The sequence below is a fragment of the Falco peregrinus genome, chromosome 1, assembly GCF_023634155.1.
Source record: "Falco peregrinus isolate bFalPer1 chromosome 1, bFalPer1.pri, whole genome shotgun sequence".
In the NCBI taxonomy this organism is placed as follows: Eukaryota; Metazoa; Chordata; class Aves; order Falconiformes; family Falconidae; genus Falco; species Falco peregrinus.
In genome coordinates this window covers 117,713,215-117,736,631 of record NC_073721.1, presented here as the reverse complement: position 1 = coordinate 117,736,631, position 23,417 = coordinate 117,713,215, and the positions used below count along the sequence as shown (strand labels likewise).

Genomic DNA, 23,417 nt, shown 5'->3' with positions numbered 1-23,417 from the left:
CTCACCTCAGCATGGGGCCGCCGCGCTGCCGCCCCCGGGCCCGGGCCTGCGGGGCACTGCTGCCTCTTATACCCGCTCTAATCCAAATTACATGAGGGAAAGAGAAAAAAAAGAACAGCCTTCAGAATTTCAGGGAGGCGTAAAATCGCAACGGTGTGCGAAAAATAGTATAGAATTCCATGAGGAGTAATGAGCCACCTCTTTTAAAGGCCATAGATAGAAAGTTTTCCACAGTGAAGCTCAGGCTGGGCTGAGGAGGCTCACCGGAAAATCCATAGCAGATCCAGGACTTCATCTAGACGTCTGGCATGCTTTATTGTGAACAAATAACACTCTTGCCCAGGCAGCACACTCTAAAGAAACTCACTGTGCTCTGTAATTAACTTATTGCTGATGTGTTTGAGCTGCATCATATTTGAACTAGGCATATCACGATGTCAAAAATTATACTGTAAATAGCAACTCTGTACAAAGCTGACTACCCGCCAAAGAGACAGAGAGCGCCTCATCTGACATTTTTGTACTGGTTTAATTAAAGTGCCCCAAGTACATAGCTTTTGCGTTTCCAGTGGGTGGGGTTTTTCTTTTTCAGTAGCATAACATTAAGTAATAAATTGGAATAATTTTCTCTTCCAAATTTCACGGCATATCAGTTGTGATATTAAAGCAAGGTACAATTAACAGTAAAACACAAAGGCTAACTATGCTCTTCCGACCTCGAGCAGCTGCATACACTGCTGTTGCAAAGACTACTCTGACAGGCCTCAAACAGCCAGTACAACAAATGCACGTAGGCCTGCTCAAAACACAGAAAGAATGGAGCGCTTCCTTAGACATTTGAGCATACCAGTTCATTAGGCTCAGACATATTTAGATCAACACTAGCTTTTGATTTCTTTTTGGTGAGTTTTGTCCCAGGTTTTGGATATTTTTCCTTGCTGTGAATGACCTGGATATACTGGTCGTTGCTGCTGTTCTGCGGATCACTGCTGGATTCAATGGAAATGGAATCAGATTCTGTTAGAGATTGCTCCAGCTTTTGTTTTGATTTTGGTTTCACATGTGGCTCAGGGTAGTTCAGGTGCACTTTCTTGTAAGCGTATGGAGGCCTGTCCAGGTCTAACTCAAAACCATCGCCCCAGGATTTGTAATGCACTCTGGCTAGATCTTTGCTCATAAGAATGTGGCCATCGGCACGTTCCCCAATGTAAAATCGTGGTGCTGGGCGAAGATCAGACAGTGAGCGAGGGCGATGGGATCTGTTCATTAACTGTCTCCCAAGTTCCTCTTCATCCTCCTCATCTTCGCTAGGATGAGGGGAATACATCTGGTGTGGTGTTCGAACCACGTATCTTCTGACATTGTGCGGATACAACTCAATAATGTCTCCTGATTCATCCTTTCTTAAGTGCCTTTGGAGTCGGGAGGTAGAACGGAGCGATTTTTTGCGGGACTCATTTTCATTAACAAGAAAATACCTAGTAGCGTATGGTCTGCGTCCTGCAAAAACAGGAGCCCCTGCCCCAAGGGCATCCAGATTTACCTGCCGAATGCCTTTTCTGAAGAGAGGCTCAGAATGAACATCTTCAGTGCGCTTTTTGAAAGTCACTGGTGTGTAGGGCTTTGTTTTACAGAGCTCACTAGCACTCCTATGTGCAGCACTTGGGTACCTTTAGGAAGGGGGGGTGGGGGTGGGAAGAAGGAAATGTTAAGACACACAATTAAATTGCTCTGTTCATTGCTCTGGAAGTCAAACCCTAGGATTTTAAGGGTAGAGGTTACAGAATCTCCATTGCTCCAGATTTTTAGGACCAGTTTGAGAAACATACCCTAAACATACCCTAGAAATTAGAAGATATATTTGTTCTGCCCTGGGCAGCTGACAATTGACCTCTCAAGTTATGCTCCCGTTCTGTTTTCTCATTATTCTGAGAACTTTTCTCTATCTGATCACTTGGTAAAAACCCAACTGGTAGCTTAAAGCATCAGTCTGCTGATGTCCAAAAGTGCTTGTCCTACAACCAGACCTGCACAAGCATTCTGCACAGAGTTCCCTCACTCTTACTGTGTTTGTCCTGTTCATGGAAACAGTATTCTGCACAAACTATTTTAGTTACATACCTGAAAAGAAGCTTAGTATTTACCTTTGCTTGAGGTTCATGTAAACTTCATCAACTACATAATTTCAAAAGTTTTATAATCCCATCTCAATTAAGGGAGAGTTAGGGAGGTGGTGTCACCTCCACTGAATAGTACCCAGGAATTAATTTGCTTTTAAAAAATTCATGAACTGTTTTACTGCCCCAGACAGTCTGAATACACAACTGTTTTGTAAATAAAGACAGGTGCGTCATGGAGCTGTAAAAATAATGCCATTTCAAAACCAAAGTAGTCTTGCCTGTTTGTGATATGATCATTTCTTGGTTTCTGTACACTTGATGCTGAGGGAGCTGGCGTTAAAGAAGTTGAAGTTGTGGGAGTTGCGTTGACAGGTCTTGCAACATCAGTTGAGGGCACAGTTTGGGGCACAGACTGGGAAATGGTTTGTATTCTGGTGCCTTTGCTCACGGGAGATTCAAAGTTCAAGACACTGCCATTCTTTCGTGGCGTCGAGGACCGAACAGAAGACTCCTGGCTGATAATATCACTTTCTTGCTCTGGTCTCTTGTCATTCCCATCCAGATTTTGGATTCTGGCTAGAAAACAGAAATTATTACAGGAACTGTCCAGGTCTCTAAATTTAGGAGATGCTGTGTAAATGCAGTGGCTAAAATTCACCCTTCAGTTAGGGGATCCGTTGCTAACTGAACCCCACTGTGTTCAGGAAAGAGAAACTGGTGCCACACTGGGAGACATGGTGATAAAGGGGTGGGACTGGCATACTATGGTACATGGTGGATGTAGTATTGGGGAATATAGAAGAAACACTGGACATTGCACAGTAGGATTCCAAAATGGGCAACAAGCCAATGTATTTTTTTCAAGAGACCCATTTTAGTTCAGAGTGTCCAGCACTTGCAATATTAAGGTGGCTGAATTCAGCAAACCAGCTCCAGTGATGGTGCTTGGTCACAGCCAAAAGCTGAACCTGGGTTCTGTAACAAAGGAAATCCAACTAGGACACATACCTTATTGCCCTCAATAGTCACTCCTGATCACTATATGGCTATACAACAGGTATTTCACCATTTATAGGTCCACCAGAGAGCTCTAAGGGGGTCACAGTAGCATTAACATCTAGCCATAAGGCTACTGAATCATGTCTTCTCTTTGGCTTGGTAAATTTTTACTTGTTCCTTTCACTGGGAGGTATTAGAAGGATGGCATCCTTTCTGTAATTTCTCATTGCTAAAATCTGAGAAGCAGAAGGTGCAGGTCTGGATTCCCTCAGGCACTGTAGATCATGAAGTCTGAAATCTTTTCATTGCTGGTGAAATATTCAACCATATCAGTTCAAAGAGTAGGGCCATTCCCGTCCTCCTCTTCTGCCTACTAGTCTCTGAATTTTATGCAAGGTCTGACATCAGAGATGTCAGACGCTCTGTATCATCAGAGGTGCCTCCCAGGTTCTGCCCTGTTGGTGATAAAACGATGCCAGCAGAATGCAGATGTAAACTATGGACCTCATCTTTCAGTGCTGCCAAGATTAAGTCAAGCTGAGCTCAGAAATCATCTAAAAGGAGGACTCTGCAGGAAACAGTTTTTTAAATGTAGCTGAACTTCCCTATGTGTATGAGAAATCAAATTGGGTTTGCATCCAAATGCTTTATCAATAGTGACACCTCTACAGCTCACCAACTTACCTACTGCCATCTGAACCACCTTTTTCTTATCTTCAGTTCTCTCCTAAAATACATTCAGAAGAAGGAGAAGCAGTATGTTATTATGGATTAGAGAGTAAATCCACTGCTGTGTAAGGATGAAAAATACAGGATTGGTTTTACACTGTCAAACACTGACAGTGACTTTAGAGATTTAATTAGGCTTGTACTTTACTAATGATCCACCAAATTGCATGTAGAAGTGCTTTGTGCTGTACTTACTGTTTGGATCTTCATTCTCAGTTGATTGTTGGTGAATTTTAATGATCTTGCAATACTTTGTAGGTAATAGATTAGCATGCTAAAAGTGAAAGAGGCGATTATGAGTCACTTCAAACATTCTTGTTTGTTTTCTCTTTGAGGGTTTATAGGTCATCAAAATGGTGTACACGTTCACCACAAAGTTGCTGCTTTGTAGCATTTCCTTTATACTGTGATAATGGATCCCAGCCTTCTTACAAGCAAACATACATAGAAGAAATAAATAGCACTGAAAACAGATGTAACAGCAGTTCTAATTGTGCTTGTGTTTTTTTGCAGGTCTTTTCATAGTGCACGTAACCCCGAGTGCATTACTAGCTTTTTTTTTTTTGTTTAAACTCTGAACATGCTCAAAATAAAAATTTTGATAAATATTTACTTGTCTTTTATTTCCCAATCCATGGTTACAGAACAGAGACACCAGAACTACAGCCGAGTTTGCACACTCATACCTATGTAATTTTGCTGACTGACTGGAATAACACCTTGTTTACTCTGGCCCAGCTGAGATCAGATCTGGCCTGACATAATGGATTGCACTGGCTTTCAGGTGAACTCAAGCCTTATAGCTAGACTTCATGCCACAAACATTTACCTATGTGCTTAACCATAAGTTTGAAGCAGTCAACAGATCTACTTAAATTTGTAAATATGTTCGTGTTTACATGGCTGGGATTTTAGAGGAAAAAGTTACAAATAAGAATTTTTTATTTGGTCTTTGATTCATCTGAAAAGCCCAATGGTGGCACAAACTCTGCATTCATCTGTAGTTTGTGGGGGGTGGGGGTGTGTGGGGGTGGGGAATGATACAAAGGTACATGCGAGACAAATGATACTTCATAGAAGCAAAGTGAATTTCAATGGCTCAAAGTAAATATTAATTCCCAGCTGTGAACAATTACTTAGAAACTAGAGTAAGAAAGGACTTCCACTGGAAAGTCTGCAGCAAGTTATATTACATTAACACTTAAGAGCAGACCTCCATAATTGATTTATCTTGCCAGAAATCAGGATGACTGAGTAGCTTCTTTGAATGATAGACTGAGCCCTGTTCACAGTCATAAACTGAACTAATGACCATGGGGAAATGGAAAATTAATTTCTGTGGAGCTCAAGAGGGAAGAAGGATCTTAAACTTCCTGGAAGCAGCCACACTGCAAGCCTGGGCACGATATAGCGAATTTGCTCTAACACAGTATCCCAGAACAAGAAATTCCTTTTGAAAACGTGATGACAGTCATTTTAACATACTCTCATTCCTGTCTGATCTGTATACCATATATTCAATAAGGTGATTTCTTTTTCAGATATGCTTAATAAAATTACAATAATGCAAGTGTTTGCTCTTCAGTATCATTACTTGACCCTCCAGAGATAAGGCCAGTATTAATACAATCAGTTTACCCTGCCTGTGAAAGCCAGAGTACTTACAATAAAAGTAGCAGTGCAGGGAGGACAACCACAGGACTGCTGATATAAGTAATCACCGTGTTGAACCATGCAGGAAAATCATTCTGAATTGTTTCAGAAACAATATCGTATATTTTTTCTTGTCCACTACAAGAGGGAGGAAGAAGGCAAAATTATGTTGTACGAAATCCTAAGCACCTCAATTTGTTAAGCAGTGTTGCACTGAGTAAACAAGGAGTTTCAACAAGGAGTTTCATTCAAAACTGCTTTGCAGCAGTATAGCGAAAGGGGGAAAAAATGATAATAGTAATTTGTTCATTATTTGCTTTTTGACAATTTTTCCAAAGCACAAAGGCATTGGCCAGGCTTGGAGGGTGCTTGAACTGAGACACAAGATGGTGACACGTGCTACATTGCTTGGTGGCACATTACATTATGTAAACATAAAGTAAATGAACCATGTATATAAAGCAAAATGTTGAGCCTCACTTAGAATACTGACACGTTCATCTAATTAAATCTTGAACTGGAAAACACTGGCAGCAAAAAAACATTGTCCTGTCTAACAACTTTTCTATTTTAGTTGGTAATTTGTGTGATTAATTTATTGTGAGAGGGTGAGATAAAATCTTTGCAATTTTCATTGGTCTGTTGTAACTTACCTGAAGGGTCCACAGCTTAAAGATGGCTTGTATCGGGCAATAGCAAAAATTGTTGGTAACATGCATAAGAACAACATGAACAGCAACATGGCCAAGTAGAAATTATTGGATCTGCAAGAAGGTGTAACATGTTTCAGATTATACTGAGAGAGAAAAACAGAGGCAACATAAAAGGTGCAAGTCTGTATCTACCTAACAAGTTCAAGATCGACATTTCTAAAGATCAAAATCATTCTGCTATGAATAGAAAGTCTGAACAGAGCCAGTTTAAACAGACTTTTAATGATCAAAATCCTATTTGCACGGCTTTCCAGATACCAGTGTTGCAGCCAGATAACTGTTTACAGCACCCTTCTGTAAAACTGATCTTACTGCCTGGTTGTGTTGGGGGAGAAAAAAGAACAGTGGCAGAAGCTAATTAATCTTCAAAACATGTTAGAAATAACTGATTCTTAAGAATTAAAAACGCCCTAAATTATTTTCGTTTTGAGTAAACAATTGAAATATTCATCATAATAGAAGAAAAATGGGGAAATCTGTTGTGTGATGCAGCAGACAAAACCAGATATGTCCTCGCTTTCAAAGAAAGAAACATCAGGAAACAGGACTTGCAACAGTTAACACACGTAGGTTATTGCGCTCAATCAGATTTCTATGGAAATAAAGCATTTCTGTTAGGCCACATGTATTGGTCTAGGAATATTCCCTAACATATTTTTCAGTTCTTGCATATCTTTAACTACCCCGCCTCACAAACCCTCCAGTTTCTCAGTAACTACATTTTTTTCACAGAAGTTTGATAGCAAATTTGATTGTCAACTTTCAGAAGAAAAATCTGTCATTTTATTCCTACACACAGAATACATTTCCATTGTCTGCATTTGATTTATTCTTTATCTTTTGTTCTCATTTTGACTAACCGAGATGCTCTGAAAACCTGCTGATGTGGTACATTACACGTTAACACAGCCCAGCTCCTCAGGTACATGAGTCCAATCAACTTGAGAACATTGAATGCTGGCAAGCAAGGTGAAAAGAAAGCTCCCATCCTGGAAAAATATCATCTTGTCAGTGCTCAGTGTTGCCAGAAACAATTTGAAAAGCAAAAGAACGTACAAAAAAACCCAGGTAAACAACAGCTCACTATCAATGGAGAATCTCTTATTATAATAAAGTATAAAAATCTGCATTACTAATATTCTACTTGAATAGGTTTCACTGGAAATCATCAGATTGACTTAGATAATCAGCCAGCAAAGAACAAGAAGAATCGCTTATGGACTGCATACCAGATCATTCCTTGGTTGTAGACCAAATGCAATACGTTCTCTGCAATTTTGAATTCTCCATATTCTGGCTACAAGAAACACAGTGTAGGATTAATACTTTGTCTTAATCTTGTCTTCAGACCATTTATTAGAAGCATTTGACTGAATCAGTTTGCAGACAGCACGTAGCCTGAAACATCCAAATCAAGTACCAACTTCTGGCAGGCAGCAGGAACACAGTAAAACCTACCCTGCAGCAGGGGATTAAATAAACTAATTCCTCTCTGGTTTACTGCACTTCTTTAGTTAAGGACAAAGAACAGTCCTCAGCCTTTCATGCCAACAGCTTCTTGCTAACCTAATATTACTCACTGTAATTTTCTTAGAGGGCTATATGCTTTTGGTGATTGTTTCTTGGACCGCTGTCTACGTTATGGATAGACATTACAGCTACAGAGAAGAGGATGTGGGGAGCAACTCCATGCCCTCTGTCTCATCTTTGACTCTGGGACCACTCCATGATCTCGTTTTGGGAAAAGACAAAGATTTCTGCACCACAGCCATGGGAGTAGTCTTGAGAAAAACACCCCATTCTCAGCACTTACCCTGTGTCCTCCGATTTAAACTCTCTATGAGCTGTGCCTTTATAGATGTGTGCTATCAAGAAATTACTTATCTGTTGAAAGGCTTTAAGGACATTCAGTACTAAGGGAAGGAGCCTACCCATCCCCAGCATCTTAGTTTGATAAAATAAAGACTGTACTTACAAACTTGCTTTCTAGATCCCAGCACCAGCAATCGCTTAAGTATCGGACACACAGTCCACGGAAAAAATCAATTAGCAGGATGCTTGCAACTGTGAAAATCATGTCGATAATTGAAAGCTTTAGCATCTCCTGAAATACATATTGTTCACACATACTGAGTCATTCTGGAAGCAAATGAACTGCATATAGATTTTTTGCATTTGCACTTGTATTTTGGCTCAAGCTCAGTATCCTGATAAAACATGATTTCACTACATCAGTTATTCCCTTTTAAGCTTTTCCTGTTTGACTTTTTCCTTACTTGTCTTTATTCTAACAAATAGAACAAATATAATCAAGCTTCCAGTGTGCCTTCTATTGCTTGCAGCAATAAAACTCTGGTCATGATGGCTTCAAGCTTTTTTATAATGACTGTTCTGAACATTTATCTAGATAAACTGAAACAGTTTGGTTTTTCTACTGTACCCAATCCTTTATTATATTGATTGTTGTAATAGATACTTGCTGAGTGCTTCACAATGAGAAATGTTTATTTATTCATACAAAACCAAAACCCAATGGCAGTAGGATCTTCAAGCCATAAAAGAGACCTGTTTAATGTTTACAAATGAATGGCATTATCCTATATTTAATTGAGCTTTAAAAAGCATACAGATATATAGAAAAGATTCAATTCCAAACATCTCCAGCCTATCCTGGGGAAAAAACAAGCAATCAAAAAAGCCCATGAACACTGATTTTAAAATTTTCCTGATTGTGCTACAGGGAGAGGGGCCTACAAGAATAGAAGTCAGGCTAATAAACCTGGGAGGGCCTTTTGCTCCAGATGGTCAAACACCATCTTTAATGTTGCTCATTCTGGAACAAGGAGGTCAGCAAGTCAGAGGCATGGTGGCATCATCCTTAACGCAGTGACCTAGACGTAAGTGCAACATGACAGAGGCCAAAGTACATTGGGATCAAGTGAGGTCTTTTGAATTTCGTGTGGTTACCATTTCACCCTGCATGTGCTAGTGCCACCGCTAGTCACTCAAAATAAAAACCACAAATGGTGTATGCTTCACACGCAGGGAAGCAAAAAGTGTCGTATTAAGTCTGCAGATTTTCTGCAACCTAACTGTGGGAACATGCATACATGGCACTGCCACCCAGCTGGCTCCATTACAAACTGACATCATTTTGAAACCTTTTGCTGTTGACCTCTTTCTTTCTGGAGAAGTGAAGAACACTTGATTCTCCAGTGATTTACCAAGGCAGAATGAATAGAGACTCCAGAGGTATTGTACAAATGACCAAGGGCACACTCTCATGCTTGGCTTGGGTCTGCAACACCATCTATCCAGGCAGCAATCTGACCCTGCGCAGGGTGCATGCTGCTACTAATACATTTTTACAGTCATGTTTCTCTGTATGAGTTTAATAGGATGTATGCTATTAAAATAGGATCTGTATCACACACCTGTAGAGATCTGCCTGTGCAGAGCTGACGACAGAGACCAAAGCCTGGCAAAAGAACATCTGTACAACACTAAACACATTGTAGGTACTGAACAACACCCAAAACTTGTATCTTTGGCCATATCACTTTGCGCAGTCTTTACTCTTTCTGCACAATCCTTAGCTAGATACTGGAATTTATACAAAGAAAAGCTCTAAAATGCAACACAGAACAACATGATTTTAATTTTTTTGTCAAATGTGGGGTAGGAATAACTTGATGATCTAATAAAACAATTACGTACTTGACCAACGTATGTCTCCCAGCACTGATCCTGCGGGTTCTGGGTGTTATGGTTAAAGGAAAATGTCTTGTTAACCAGCGTGTCAGAGACTGTCAAGCCTTGAGCATGACTCCCTTCCGATATGACAATGCTGTTTCTCTTAGTTTGTACATCAGGAACAGTTGTAGATAAATTGTCTTCTTTAGAAAGAGTTTTGGTTGCCAACAAGGTGGTAGAATTACTTGCATTGCTGTTAACATCAGAGTCCTGAAATAATAAATGTCCCAAAAGCTACTTTTTCAACCATACATACATGCAGATGCCTGTACCTTCTACAACATAAACACATAGAGGCATTCATGTATTTTCAAGCCACAGTTAGGTGACTGTTAATTAGCTGTCAATGTATGGAGTCTGATGGACCTTTTTAAGGACAGTATTGAAAGCTGATTTTAGGTAGCTGGAAGTATTTGACCTAAAGTGATGGGTGGGGTTTTTTCTTTGATTAGTTAAGCAATGCACAGAAATCTATTTATGATGTTACATCAGCGATCAAATGAACCCAGTTATCCTAAAAACCTACAAGTAGTTATAAATGAACATTACAAACTTAACTTTACAGTTGTATGAAACTGTAATATTTTTTAATCAATCTCAAATTTTTATTTGACTTCATATATGTTATAATAAATAGAATTGTGTCTATAAAATCTACTAGCTTTATATATCAGAAAACATCAAGTTAAACTTACAGTGACACTCATACTGTCCACTTTATCCAGGAGAGCAATGATTAAACTGTAGAGGTTTCCCAGGTATAGAACAAGAACCCTAAAAACAATAATAAAAATAATAATAATAATTAAAAAAATAAAAAGAATAATAAGATACAGGTTATTTACATTAGTATCCCATTGACTTCTCATACATTCTCTGGTTAGGCTGGACTAAAACATGCGACTAGAACACATCTCTCCTCTTCCTCCCTACATATGGTCTACACTGCATAATGCCCATACCTGGCAAGCTGGAAGCGAAGGGTGGTCCTTGGATGATACATCTCCAGAGCTGCCACAAGTTCAAAAGCAGAGGGGGCAATCATTGTGATCAGTGACACAACTACACTTACCTATAGAACAGAAAGACATGGCATTTTTATAGCTTTTCATGTAGATCTCCTGTGGTACCTTGGGTGCTGACCAAAATACTGGTGACGCACGTGCTTTGGCGATTGTTTTTCTTGGATTGCTTTAAAAAGTTATTATTGATGTTAGTAATTATAGTAGTTCTAATCCAAAATTATAGATCTAGAATACCACTCGGGAATCTTTACTCCAAACGCTGTAGATTTGAAATTACTACTTTATTAGGGGGGGGAGGGGCTGATGTAGGAGACCAACATCTTTCTCTGAAATGAATGAGTAGCTTCTGCATACCTGTTCACTTCCTACTCTCAGTATCCACTCATTCCTGTGAACAGGAACTTTCACAGACCATTCAGCATCCCCCGGCAGAAATCAACAGCTGTTGTCAAAGCTGATCCCTTTCTAGTCCACCGTTTGTTCAGCTCAGTTGCGGGTGCAAAAGTAGATTTGTAAGTGATGGGAGAGTTTGTTGTCCCCACAAAGCAGTGGCCAGCTAGAGCTGCAGTCTCGGCAGAGGGAGGACCTGCAGCGTCCCCCTGGCCATTGCACTCTGCTAACACCTTGCTGCAGAGCAGAGGGAGCAAGCGTGTGAAGACAGATCCAGATAACCGCCACTCTGCCCTCTCGTTCCTCATTTCTCATGGCTAATGTCTCATGATTTACACCTCAGCACTCACTATTGCTACAGACAGCCCCGAGACGATAACCCCCCTTCTAACACAGAGGTAGCATAAAGACAGCATACCTCATTTTTTTCCCAAAGAGTCAATTCCTTTTTAGTGCGCTCTAACCTTTGGGATCGATCCACAACAAAGTATATGATGTAAATACTTCCAGCAAGTGAGAGAAGTACAAGGATGTTTGCAATAATTCTTAAACTTATAGTCACTGCCCTAGAGGGAAAAAAAGACAGAGCCAATACGGTGGGTTGTCTTATGACACCAGGGTCTTTTCTAACGTGGTGTTTAGGAGTATGAGACAAGCAGATTAGCACTGCTATCGGCATTGAAACAGTGCTTTGAAAAGTATCTCTGCTCTTATATACATACAAGTTTTTGCTTTTCTTCTTTTCCTGCTCTTCCAATATAGCTTCCTTGAAAGAAACACAGCATTATCATTATAATAGCGTTCAGCAAAAACAATGCACATCTCTTTCACAGAAGGTATCAAGTATACTAATCAAAAACTTCACATCCTGAGCATGCAAGCAGATAAGTACCTTTCTGCCCTGCATAGCTTTTTATAATACAGAACTGTCAAAAGTTATCCTCAGTCATTAAAATAAATAAATACCATAGATTATTAATTCATCCTTGACACAATTTGAAGTTTTTTTGTTCAATGACTTAATAAGAATACACCACATTTGGGAAATAAATTACTTTTGATGAAAACCACATCTGTTCTTAAATTCTAAATGGAAATCATCTGTATTTAAAGCAATTTTCTAATATTGAGAGCTGTAAGATGTCTCTGGACCATTTGTTATGGAGAGATGAAATAAACTGAGTGTTTTCACATTGTTAACATGAATTTGGTTCTACTACTCAATGAAATTGCATAACAAATTTTTTTTCTAGCTATCGAACTTCTTGTCACACAGACAGTGGCATCAAACAGAACTCTTCTAAAGAAGAGCACCATGGCCTTACTGGGACAGAATGAGTGTCAGCAAGCGTGATGTGACTGCAATACCACACAGAGATGTGACATCAGCCCTCCCCTAGGCAAACAGATCTGTAAACAAGTACCGAACAAACAATAGGAAACGCAAGGGAATGAGAGGAAAGACTTGCATAGCTTACAGCTTAACAAACAAAGCAACTCTAAATAATTTGAAGGTCAGTTGCTCACCCTAATGCTATTAACTATGGCAGCAGCTTTGCTCTCTGCAGCCTCTGGGTTTCCTATTAAATAGTCCCAAGCACAGAACAGTCTCCAACAGAAAGTGTAATTTTCATCAGAGGCACTTGCTAAACTCATTCTTGAGTTCTTTGCCATTCTGTAAAAAAATAAATAAATACATATTCAGCTGTTGTTAATATGTGAAGATAAACATGAAGGAGATCACTGGTTTGGTTCATGGTTTTCAGATGTCTGCACCTTTAGAACTACCAAAAATTTACAGCAATTGGTGTTGGCAGCTTTCTGAAGAAAACAGACCAGGGTGAGGTTCAGAGCGTGAACTTCACTTTTGTTCTAGTAAAGAAGTGATTCACTGTGGAAGGGCATTCTGTTTTGGTATTTACATTCTTTATAGCTGACAAATAAAGCAAATAAATCTCACTAGAGCTGTAGACTTAAACATATTTCAGTTTTACGATCTCCGGGTAGGATCCAGCTGGAAGATACCATCACTAAGACAACTATTATTGTGATTACAAGCTAGTTTGGCAAAACTAGTGATTATGCACAAGATCTGTTTGTTTTCTGTATTGTTTTCACCCTCAAAATAGGTGTTTTTGTCAAAGAGAAACCCAGTGCCATTTTACAGACCTTGGGAGAAAGAAAGAAAACCCTACCCACTCATCTCTGATAGGCAAGATGGCAGAATATTACAAAGTGTAAGAAATTAAATTAAAATTAGTAGCTTAAGAAAGAAAGGGCATCCAAAAGGACAATGTTAAAAGGGGAACTGTAAGCAGCTAAGCAAAGATCAGTGAGCTAAGGCAGAAGAAGAGCTAATCATATCTGGAAACTGCAGATGCGTAGATCAGTGTCAAACATCAGTGACCCCTGGCACAAACCAGCAGATAGAATAAAAATAAATGGAAAGGGAAGGTTTGGCTTCAAAACTGGGAATTATTACAGGCAGTGCTAAAAACATCCCTTGACTTCACTGTGCTGGATAAATAGGTATCCAGAAGGGAAGGGAAAGCAAATCAGGCGAGGATAGAGTGACCTTGCCTCTCTCAAAGCATTGCACATTCCTGGATTTACGGTCAGTGCTAGCAGCCTTGCTCTCTCTGCTAAGTAACTCCTACTCCTGGCCCTTCAACAGCAAAAAAATTAAGCTTAGATTTGAATGGGATGCCACATACCGGCTGAAACACTGCAAATGGTATTACATCTAGGATGGAATTTTTGTATTTGTATTTCAATAGATGGCAATAATAATGCTGAAAGCATTACACTTAAAATACAAATTTCTGTCCTAGCGATATTTATACCAGAAAAAAGGAAAACAGAAAGAACTTCCATGAGTGTCAGACCTTACACTATACAAACACAAAGCACACAGATCATCTTCTGTGCTGCCCTTCTTTTATAGGCTGTGCAATTGAAGAGAGATCAAAGATAAATGATAGCAAGATGAAGAGCAAGCTAGAATGAAACTCAGTCTGCCTCCTTAATATTAGCAGACGAACAGATTAATAGAACTACGCTGAATAAACACAGAGGAACTAGGACAATTAGCGATTGCCTGAACACACAAGCTTATGAACAGCAATAAATGGGAAGTCTCACTTTTTTAAGAGAATGATGAAGCTGTAAGCAAACACTGCCATTCCGACAAGGAAGTAGGCGAGAGGCAGCCGATACCCAGCTTTCCCAATCTTCCTGTCACGACCGTAGTAGCCATAAAACAAAACAGAGTACTGGAGGTAGCCCTGCAAAGACCAGAGCCCATAAGTAAGAGCAGTAACTAATGGTTACAACAGAACAGCCACAGCAAAACAATAAAGAGTGGTTTTAGTCTTGCCCCCAGTGACCAGATGGTGTCCAGGTCTTGAGCAGATGCAATATGCTCCTTGGGAATGGTCTTGCTGACTGTGCTGCCGAACGGTGCTCCGGCCAGTAGCTGGGGGAGAGAGAGAAGGTCTCAGCAGCCGTGCGAGTCCGACTGACCTGGGGCTGCGCAGCAGAGCCCACCGGGAGCTGCCTGCGCAGGTGGTGCTGTCAGGACAGCGGGTATTGGGTCATTCACATCCTGAACTAGATACTCCATGAGAAATCCTGCATTAGTGTTCCACTGAACTCGAGGGGCTGGTGGGTTTTTTTGCTACCTGTGGTCTAGCTACGAGAAAATTTAGTGCTCTGCAGACATCTTCAAAATGTCTGAGAAATGAAAAGAGAGATCAACTGTAAGCATTAACAAAATAGCTTTAAAAGTTATGTGGTTTTTTTTTAATTTAAGCATTTTAAAATTAAGTATGACAGTGTTTGATCTCAAAATGGTATTCCAAGATTAAATCTACTTTTCCTTAAAAAAGTAAAAAATGTGAATACTTTTTTATTTCAGTTTACTTTTTTGTTTGTTTGAGGGCACTGACTTTTTTTCTGTCTAGCCAATGGGAAAAAAGATCAGATATTCCCATGTTTTCTGATAACGTTATTAAGCACAGGCTAGATGAGGCAAAATAATATGAAGAATTTAACAAGGTTAAATAGCCTTACTTGTGTGCAAGAACAAAACAAAGTTGTGGCTGTTCAGAAATTCTGGAAAATGGTTTCTAATGGACAATAATCCAGAGTCTGGAGAGGGATGTTATTTTTTTTTCTGCCTGTAAATGACACTAACAAGACTTGAGCGTACTCAACACCAACTACAGCTTTTAGGATTTGGTTCTCCGTTTTAGTAATCTGATACAAACATACTCTGTAAAAGCATTAATACCACATTGACAAAGTATCGTCTCTAACACTAATAACAAAAATCTCTTATCCTTTGACAGAAAATAACCCCCTCTTAATAGAAGAATTTATTTTAAATAATTTTAAACTGTACATTTCAAATTTACATATACCTTTAAGTGTGGCATTTGTTTAGTTCAGAAAGTGCAACAGCAAGCATTTTTCTGTAAACATAAAGAACATGTTCTTACCTCTGGTAAGACTACAAATGCTCCTGTCATTATGGTAAGTACAATATTGATTCCAAATAGCCATCTCAAGAAGATGAAGTAAGATGCAACTCCAGACCCAAAATGACCTTAAACCACAGAAAATACTTATCTGAGCTACACAGTCTATAAAAGCCCATGTAATTTATTCATGAAGCATTATTTGAACAATAAAACAAAAGAAAACCCTCTCTCATTCACACTGGGCATACAGCAAACTATAGAAAATGTTAACATGTCACTGAGGAAAATACAACTAACGCAAACGCTGTTGGGCAAGTCTCGATTGCCGGCAGCATTTGCACAAGAAGCTCTAAGCCAGGTGATGGTGTGCACCCATCCTTCCTTTACCACTGAACCGGCAGGACGACCTGACTGCTGAAGTAACGTTAAGGGCTGCTTTAATCCAGCTGAAAGACCCAAGGGCTGGTGATGCAGGTTCCGACCACACTGAACTCTGGGCAGCTGTGAGGATGTTGGCCCAAGGATGCTGCCCCACGGATTGTGATAAACTCTATAAGCAAATCCTGCTGAGTTTTCAGAGCCACAATGGGACAAATTTGACTTTTTAAAAGTTATCCCCCACTAAGACCATAAATGAGATGTGTGACGTGCCTAAGGCACCAGAAAAAGAAGAAAATGCAAAGTTTTAAATGAAGATGTCACGGCTGAAAGTTTGCATTTAACTCTTTCCCACATACTATTTAATTAAGTAAATTCAAAAATAAACCCTAAGACTCAGCATTTTAGCAAGTGCCTTACTGTTCAATGTCGTTAAATATTTATACTTACTCTCTATTTTCTTTATTCTCATTTCCCAAGGAATAAAGATTACCACAAAATTATATGCAAGCCGAATAAACTTCCTCCAAAGCTGAGAAAAAAGCAGAGAAATGAGAAATATGACTGTTAGACATGTAAAAAAATTAAAAGGAAAATGCAGAGTATTTTGCTCACGTCTCTTTCATCTTCTATGACAAGAAATATTACAAACATTAATTGCTAAGACTTTAGAGCACGTCTGTGAGTAAGGTGGGTAAAGCCAACCATGGTGGGGTTTAGAACCACACGAAAGGGGGGGGGTGCAGGAATGCTTGGCTCTGCTTACCAGCCCAATGCCACCAAAGGTGAGACTGAGCACCCTTCGTACACCTCTGAGGGTACAGTCAGGAGCCACCCATCTACATCTTTTACACAAAGAGGCCATGAGGAACCAACAGATGCCATTCCCTGTTGCCTTCTCCATGGCTGGGGGCTGCGTGCGGAGGGCAGGAACGGCAGAGCTGGGCCAGGCAGCGCTCCGGCAGCAGGACTCCATGGCATTTGTGAGGGAATCTGGCTGCACTACACGTAACAAATCTGATTTCCAGGACAAACAGATAACTAACTTCAAATTCAAGAGAAATGTAATACCTTAAAGCAAATTTTCTCAGAGGAAGAATAAGCTTTTGTATTCAGCAGCAGCAGATTCAACTACTATATTCTCAGCTCTGTGTATTACAGCTGACACCTACAGAAAACCTGTGTTATTTCCTGGAGTCTTTACTCAGCCTCCATTTTTTGCATGGTCAGAGGTAAGCATCTTCCTGCACAGAGTGGGGTGCACATACACATATGGGAGAAGAAACAAAATCTGTGTTTGCAAAACTGAGTGAATTTTTTTATTTGTTGAATTACAGCTGTAACTTTGTGGTATCAACAGAAGGATAATATTGGTATATCATGCATTATATGGTATTTTTAGTACAGCTAGATAATAAAAATACCCTATATTTTAGGCAGCAGCAGTATCGATGTTATATCTTATAATTTAATCTACTAAACCCAAAGAGGAGTAAATAACACTTTAATTACAGGACATATCATTCATCTCTTTGGCCAAAGTTAATTAATTTTTATGGTGGTATGGGTATTTTATTGCATGAATGGGAAGTATTTTAATTAAACAACAAAACTGTGGATTATCTGAATTGCGTGGGAATTGCCGGGATTTCTACTTTCATTTGAAAACAGGGTTCACAAGACTGAGAAAGGAATCAAGCAGTTTGTGCCAGTTGTATTGCAGATTTATAAAATACACAAAGGTGTTCATTTGGGAACAGTATTTTTTTTAATTGTAATTAGATAGCTATCACCTCTTTTCCTGCCTACTGCATACCTGAAAAGATAATTTGTACTCTTAGAATCCAGAGTATGAGCCTCTGGTATTAATCTCACATGTAAAAAAATGAAATGCAAACGTAAAACAACTGAACCAAAAAGGAAAAACACTTTCAGTGTCCAAACAGTAAAAGGTATTTTAACTTCAATTTTCATAAATAGCAGCATGAATGGATTGTCCAAATATAAACAGTGGGTATCTCGCCAATTTTAAAAACAGACACACTTACAGCTGCATTTTGATCATCACACATACTAAAATCACTCTTAGAACTTTGAGTTCCTAATTTGGATGTTGTAGTGCTTGTTTTGCTGTGCTACAGGTTGTGTCTTCTTGGTCACTGTGTTATTTTCTGAGAAAATACGTGAAAATGAAACCCTTCCAATTCAAACAAAAAAAGTGCAGCTCATTCTGTTGCATTTGCTGATTTTAGCCCTGAGGTAAAGGCTATATTCCCCAATTTGTAATTAGCAGCATTCATTACGTGTAAGGGAACTGTATTCTTTTTTCCTAGAATACAGTTCCCTTACACGTAACGAACGCTGCTAGTTAACTGCTGAGTTATATCTCTGTGCTGAATATCTTCAAGCAAATACACACAACAGAGACAATTAGATTAATTACAAACTTTTACTCACTGTGAACTCTAAGATGAAAGCCTCTGTTCTTTAATAGGAAGAGGAATATGAACAAGTAATGAGCCCAGCCTCTGATCTACTGACATGTACTGCAGACCCTTAGCGCTTCTCTTTTCTGGGTAACGTCTAGTTCCACTTAAGTCAAAGGCAAAACCCAGTATTTAGATTAACAGCATTTCTTACTTCCACTGCATTTGGCACACACACGAAGGCTGAACAAGGAAAAATTACTCTCTCCTACTTTGGGCAGTAGTACTTTTAACCTTTGCTGTGGGAGGGTGTAAGAGAACAACAGATAGACACGCAGCCTTCCACTTGGTCAGGTGAATACAATACATGGTATCTTATTTTGTTACAACCCTGCCTTTTTGAATTAAGATAAGTTGCTCATTAAATGACTACTCATTACCATGCCAAAAATATTCTTGACTGCTTAGATGACTAAAGATATCATCTCTGTTGGTTGCATATTAGGAACAGTTTCCTACATATTATTCATTTCCCGAAATCAGGGCCAGGATCTATTTTCAGTGGTGTAAATCAATTTGCTAAAATTAGATTTAAATTCTTTGGATATTATGCAAGCAAAAACCTTCTTTAACAATGTATTTACCATAAGCTATTATAGGATTGTCTTCTGAACTAAAAGCTAGACGCATTTTTCATACTAAACTATTGAACTATGGCCCCAGTGTCTGTGAAATAGCTCTTCAGGGAATATTGGCATGTGGTTGGTATCCCATTCCCATCACCCCCTCTAGCAGCATCAATATTTGTAGATTATTTGAGAAGGAAGCTTGTACTGCATTAATAGACATTCATGCCTCAACACATCAAATTAAGTCTGCAAAAATGTAATTACTAAGGTCACAATAGGAAAAAAAAGAAAAAAAAATCCACCAGCTTTTAACTGCTTTTTCATCCCTCTAACAGAGTCCCGAGATGGAGATCAGGACTACATAGCAAACACAAGCTTCTGGGGATGGAAACTGTAGATGACTATTGGTATAAAAGTGAGCTGTAACTTAAGAAAAAGCAGCCGTACCTCTGCACCAGCAGCTTGGTAACCTCTCGTTCTAGTGAGCCTCCCTTCGTACTTCAGCACGATCTCCTTCGCCTGTCTGCACAAGAAGGTGGAAGCTCATTCTACATGGATTCCAACACTGGGAGCCCCTTACTCTGCACAAACAGCAACTAGCAAAGTTGTCAAATGCTCTGAAGTACAATCATAGACTGCAAAAACCTTATCCAAGCAAAGCTTTTTTTCTTTTCCTATTGAGGTTTTTACTGACGCTTTAAAACCACTGAGACTTCTATCTGAGAAAACTCCACATTCAAAAGTTTGACTGCAGGGAGTGTTTTCTATTCCTCTGATTCTGTTCTCTGTCCTTTTGATTCACATTCCTCCTTTTCAAATGACACAACCCAAATGAGTAAAATAAAAAGCTCCCCATTACAGTTTGGCTAATCTCATGCGGATGCTAACAACTCTTCGGCAAATTTGGTGCAGCACTGGTGAGGTGCAAAGAGGTGTATGTTCTTCGGGACATACTCAGTCTTTGACCTCAGTGGGTGGTGGGGACCACCAAAATCTCATCAACAGGAGCAGGAGGGCAGCAAGTCACAGGCTCTGCCTAAGATGGAAAAATCTCTCTTTGCTTCCGAGATTACACAAGGGCTCTGTTGCTGGTAGGGACCCTCATGATGAAAATGCCATCCTAGCTTCACGTAGGGTTGGTTTTAAGAGAAAGTTGCTAGACAAAAAGCAAAAATAAAGCAAGCCCCAAACAGATCATGCTGTGAAAGACCTGACAACTTAGACAGGTGGTCCAAAGAGTCAGGCACCCACTCTTTCATTGTAAATTTGGAATTACTAATATAATAATTGCAATCTTAAGACGTAAAACATTGTCACTATGCTGAACATACCTTTTAAACCTACAAGTGTAGAGTATTTACTGCCATTTACAATATATTAGCCGAAGATTATGACCAGCTTCTGTTCTCATACCATGCAATCACCTTGAAAATGGCAGATTGTTTTTCCTTTTGGGAATAGAGTGAAATTTAGCTTAAAAATGTATTACTGAGCATTATCAACTGCCTTTCCTTAGACCACTTAACAGCTGACACACTGTTTTCATAGTTAACAGCCAAAGTGTGATTTCTTGTTCTCTCTTCTGCACTGTGACTGTCTACAGGGAGCCACAGGCGTGCACAGGAGCCAGCTTCACCTGCGTGCTTTCCACCCTGCGGCTGCTGCCTTCAGCCAGCTCTCAGACCTTGTCAGAGCACCCTCATGGCATGCTTTCCTACAGCTCAACCGTTTCAGTGCTTCATCCCTTCCAGTTTACACTGGAATACTTCTGAGGCTGGAAGCACCGCCACAGGCAGTGAGCCCGAAGCTTTCATGCAAACACCTTTACCTCAGCGCCCTCAGCTTCTGCCTCATCGGCCACGGCCGGCAGCGGATATTGGACATGATCTCCTTCTGATACTGGATGTTCTGAAAGATCTGCTCTGGGTCATGGCTCTCAGCCTTTTCTTCACCGATATCGTCGTCCGAGTTGCTGGCAGCCAGGCACACACCCCACAAGAAGAAAAACAATACAAATTACACCTGCTCAGATCCCCAGCAAGCTGTTGACTTGCACAGAATCCAACCTATTAGAGCAGGAGCACAGCAGCGAGCTAGGGAACTTGCATGGCCTTATTGTTTTAAAGTGGATGAATGATTCTGATGATTTCCCCATCTCCAGGATGTGCCTCTTTTCCTCCCCACCGCTTGCTGCTCAGTCATAAATTACCCCAGCTCTCCACCACGAGTCCCAGGCTTTCCTCTCCGAGCATTTCCAGACATACAGCTTGTACATCACGCTAGCAAGACACTGTATATTTTCCTGGAACAAAGTGCTGTCTAAACATTTTCATCGAAAGCATTTAACGTTCATTTACCCACCACGTGGTATCAGCCTTTTGTTTTGATCGCAATAATGATAAAATGTTTTCTTAGAAGGGGGGGAAGAGATGCTTAGATCACAGTCACCCTTTGTTCCTGTTCCCTGCTGAGGAGGACGGGAGCGTCACCACATTTGCTAGCTGACAGCTCTCATAATTCCCTGCTTGAAACAGGATATTGAATATGAAACAGCAGCAACACTCATTCTTGCAGAGGCTTAGGTCTAAAAAGCTGTGGCGACTGTTTCCCCCTGAATAAAACGAAGGGATCTGAAGTACTGCAACAGCCACCAGCTAGGAATTTTTCTAATTGTATTGCTCCGCACTTCTTGGGAAAGTTCCTTGCAATTTTGCTGAAAAAGCAGCACTTTTTAATCACTTAGAAAGAAATCATAACCTAAGCCATGCCTTGTAAGAACAGTTCAAAAGACATACTTCATCAGACCACGGATTCATCGGTCCCGTCCCCTCGGTCAGGGGGACCTTCAAGGGAAATGTATAATTACACTGGAGAAATGTCGAGATCTGTGACCCCGCTGCACCCTGAACTCACCGGAGTTACCCTGTTTTACGCACAGTGTTCGCGGCTTTTGTGAAAACAAGAAACAAAGAGGTTTGAAATACATCTAAACACAGAGAGGAGTGATTTTTTTTTTTTTTTTTCCTTTTCCTCACGCTCCTTTCCCCGCTACCACGCTCTTGTCTAAACCGCAAGCGAAGAGGCACGACCCCCCCTCGGGGCTGGATCCGGCGGCTCCGCACCCCGGGCAGGGGGTGGGGGTCCCTCACCTGTGGGGTGGCTCCTGGTAGGTGAAGGTGCCGACGTGCCGCTTCACCGTCCGCGACTTTTTGCAGGACTTGGCGGGTTTCGGCGCGGCAGCGCCCGTCGCCGCGGCCATGGTGGCTGGCAGGGACCCTTCGGGCGGGCGGGCGGGCGGGCGGCTCCGCAGCAGCCAGATGTCACCGGGAGCAGGGAACGCCGGCGGGGTTGCAGCCCGCCCGATGCTGCAGCCCGGCAGAGGACCGGCCGCCGCGCCGTGCCTGCGCGCCTTAAAGCGGCAGCGCACCGCACCGCAGGCAGCGCACCGCGCGGGAGCGGGGGGGCAGAGCCCGGGGGGGGTGGGCAGCTGCAGGCCTGAATCCAGAGCCAAGTTTCCCTCGTCATGGGTGAAGTATTCCCTCAAAGCACCATCCCACCGCACCACGGTGGCCCGCTCTGGGTGATGTTTCCAGTGGGTGCACTGTGCGTGCTGCTGGTAGCTCCGCTTCATGCGCTTAAGAGAACGTTGTTGCTCAGGTAAAGTAAATTAAAAGAATGCAACTTGCATTTTGGCCCTTACTAACAGAGAAAGGTGCAATGTCGTTCTCCTGGGAGACTTCCAGATCCCCTCCTGGAGGACGGCCCTGACAGAACATGATGCTGCGGCTTCCCTGACCCCGACCTCTCAGCATGACCTCCGTGCCGCCTGCCTCTTTATGGCTTTTCTCTTGGAATGCCATAAAGAGGTAGGTGGAATGAATGAATGAAAACCCAAAATGCTGCCTATTCAGACAAGTACACGTTATCAAGCACTTGGCTTTTTCTTGACAGTTGGAATATTTAGATTATGCTCAATTCCACTAATTACTGTATCACCTTTAACATTCCCAATAAGCACTGACTAGATAATTGATAATAATGGTTACTCCTAGAGCTAAAACGCTGGAGAACATCATCATCTGATGCTCATTTCCCAGTTCTTCAGTTCTACTACTTAACTA

The 23,417-nt window shown here is 40.8% G+C and overlaps 1 protein-coding gene across 1 annotated transcript; it reads right to left on the bottom strand.

The window, feature by feature from the left end:
• Positions 1-22,692, bottom strand: TMC3 (transmembrane channel like 3). The gene is made up of 22 exons (XM_005241515.3): positions 22,446-22,692; positions 21,125-21,268; positions 19,744-19,819; positions 16,692-16,773; positions 15,882-15,988; positions 14,759-14,857; positions 14,524-14,666; positions 12,910-13,057; positions 12,105-12,148; positions 11,801-11,948; positions 10,930-11,039; positions 10,663-10,741; positions 9,932-10,177; positions 8,190-8,318; positions 7,444-7,511; positions 7,075-7,203; positions 6,155-6,265; positions 5,514-5,639; positions 4,044-4,122; positions 3,804-3,846; positions 2,399-2,696; positions 1-1,670 (listed from the first exon to the last, which is right to left on the bottom strand). The coding sequence occupies exons 1-22, from the start codon at positions 22,553-22,555 to the stop codon at positions 830-832; spliced, it is 3,360 nt and encodes a 1,119-aa protein (XP_005241572.2). The 5' UTR covers positions 22,556-22,692; the 3' UTR covers positions 1-829.
• Between the last annotated feature and the right edge of the window lie 725 nt (positions 22,693-23,417).